This window comes from Camelina sativa, chromosome 19 (genome assembly GCF_000633955.1).
Source record: "Camelina sativa cultivar DH55 chromosome 19, Cs, whole genome shotgun sequence".
Lineage (NCBI taxonomy): Eukaryota > Viridiplantae > Streptophyta > Magnoliopsida > Brassicales > Brassicaceae > Camelina > Camelina sativa.
In genome coordinates this window covers 3929168-3931134 of record NC_025703.1, presented here as the reverse complement: position 1 = coordinate 3931134, position 1967 = coordinate 3929168, and the positions used below count along the sequence as shown (strand labels likewise).

Genomic DNA, 1967 nt, shown 5'->3' with positions numbered 1-1967 from the left:
TTGTCATTAATTTTCATTCGGTGATCATATCAAGTTTCTAACAAATCTCTGAGATAATTCTTTGAAAATTTCTTTACAAAAAATGTCTTGCTGTGGAGGAAACTGTGGTTGTGGATCTGGCTGCAAGTGCGGCAACGGTTGCGGAGGGTAACGTCACGTTTACTTTCTATATGATTATATATCAAGAAAATAGTGTTATTTTTTCGGTGAAATCGTTGCATGCAACAACTTTGAATCGATGGTGTTTTTTTTTTTTTTTTTTGTTGAATTACACCATCTCTGTTTTCATCCGATACTGATGAGTTTTGTTTGATTGTTTTTACAGTTGCAAAATGTACCCAGACTTGGGATTTTCCGGCGAGACGACTACAGCTGAGACTTTCGTCTTCGGCGTTGCACCGGCGATGAAGAACCAGTACGAGGCTTCCGGTGAGAGTAACAACGCTGAGAACGATGCTTGCAAGTGTGGATCTGACTGCAAGTGTGACCCTTGCACCTGTAAATGAATGAAGATATCTATCTTTTAATATAGGCAGAGATAATATCCAGTCTTTTAATCTAAGTAATTTAATAAGTAACCTTAATGGTGTTTTCTAGGTTTGGTTTATGTGTAATAATAACGGCTGCAGCTTATCTTCTAGCCGACCGTAATCTTTTGTCTGTGTGTGGTTTGATGATCATATATATTAGATCATTAGATGTCTCTGCCATGTGATGAGTTTGTATTTTCGAATGAAAAAGTTATTATAGTTCATTATTCTGTCTTTTTTTTTTTTTTTTTTTTTGGCTTTTCATTATTGGTCATCTCAGTTGTTTGGCTTTAGTGAATTTTTTTGGTTTGGTTAACGAGTGTTCTAGACAGATATCTGTTAATTTGATTCAAGTGTGAAAATGTTAATTTGAAAACGGAAAGTAAACCTATTACCGAACCACAATAATTGGGCCGTAGTTGTGTTTGTATAATCAAACCGGATTTTCAAAGATTATTTACTTTATTCAGTTTGGTTTCTAATTTATCTTTATAAAAAATGTTAAAAACAAAAAAGTATAATGCCTTGGGACCATAGAAGAAATAATTGTAACAAAAATAACATTAGAGAGAGATCACGACTCAAATTGTATTTAGGGAAATATTTGAGTACGATAAGGTCAAATCTCTTGTTTAGGTTAAATATCATATCGAGAAACAACTTTTATCTCGGTATCTTTGGCTATACGTATTTCGTTCTTCCTTTCTTGTTCCGTCTCCCTTTGAGGATTAAGGTTTACTAAGGATTTTTTCCACATCACAATTAACAAGCTTCTTTGGTTTTTGCAACTATTGATCGTTAGGGTGTATCATTAAGCGTTCAATATGGGTTCTGGATTAATGAATGAGAAACCAATTGTTTACCCAAAGAGAGAACGGCGTGCTCGTACTAATCAGAGCAATACCGATGAGTCTTCAGTAGAACCGATAGACCAGCTCGAGATTTTTGATATCCTTATACAATTTCGTATTCCCTAGTTACTAAGACACTGATTTTTGTCATGTTTATGTTTATTAGTAATATTGGATCATGCATCTCTCCTTTTTCTTTTTTCCTTAACAATCTACAAATCATATAAGAGATATCAAAGATCCAGAGCATCATGACCTTTCTCTAGAAGATCTCAACATAGTTACAGAGGAATCAGTTGAAGTTGATGATGACAAGAGTTACGTTAGGTAAGAAAATAGTTATATATTGCGATTCTTCTAATTACCTTTCTCTTTTTATCCAGAGATGTATTAAACTGTGCCATCTTTTTTTTTTTACAGAATTACATTCACTCCAACCCTTCCACATTGTCACTTGCCACAAATCATTGGTCTTTGCATCCACGCAAAACTTTTGCAAAGCCTACCTGCTAGATTCAAGGTACAAACAAAGCATTGTTGCGTTGAATATTTGTTTCTTAAAAAACCCTTTCGTAATCTTTGAGCT

The 1967-nt window shown here is 34.2% G+C and overlaps 1 protein-coding gene across 1 annotated transcript; it reads left to right on the top strand.

Moving 5' to 3' along the window:
* On the top strand, positions 1–764 carry LOC104764636 (metallothionein-like protein 2A). Its single transcript, XM_010488206.2, has 2 exons — positions 1–147; positions 326–764. The coding sequence occupies exons 1-2, from the start codon at positions 83–85 to the stop codon at positions 504–506; spliced, it is 246 nt and encodes an 81-aa protein (XP_010486508.1). The 5' UTR covers positions 1–82; the 3' UTR covers positions 507–764.

Coding starts and splice junctions, on each gene's coding strand:
- LOC104764636 (XM_010488206.2), top strand. CDS start 83: ATGTCTTGCTGTGGAGGAAACTGTGGTTGTGGATCTGGCTGCAAGTGC. Junction 148..325: donor TGCGGCAACGGTTGCGGAGG/GTAACGTCACGT, acceptor TTGTTTTTACAG/TTGCAAAATGTACCCAGACT.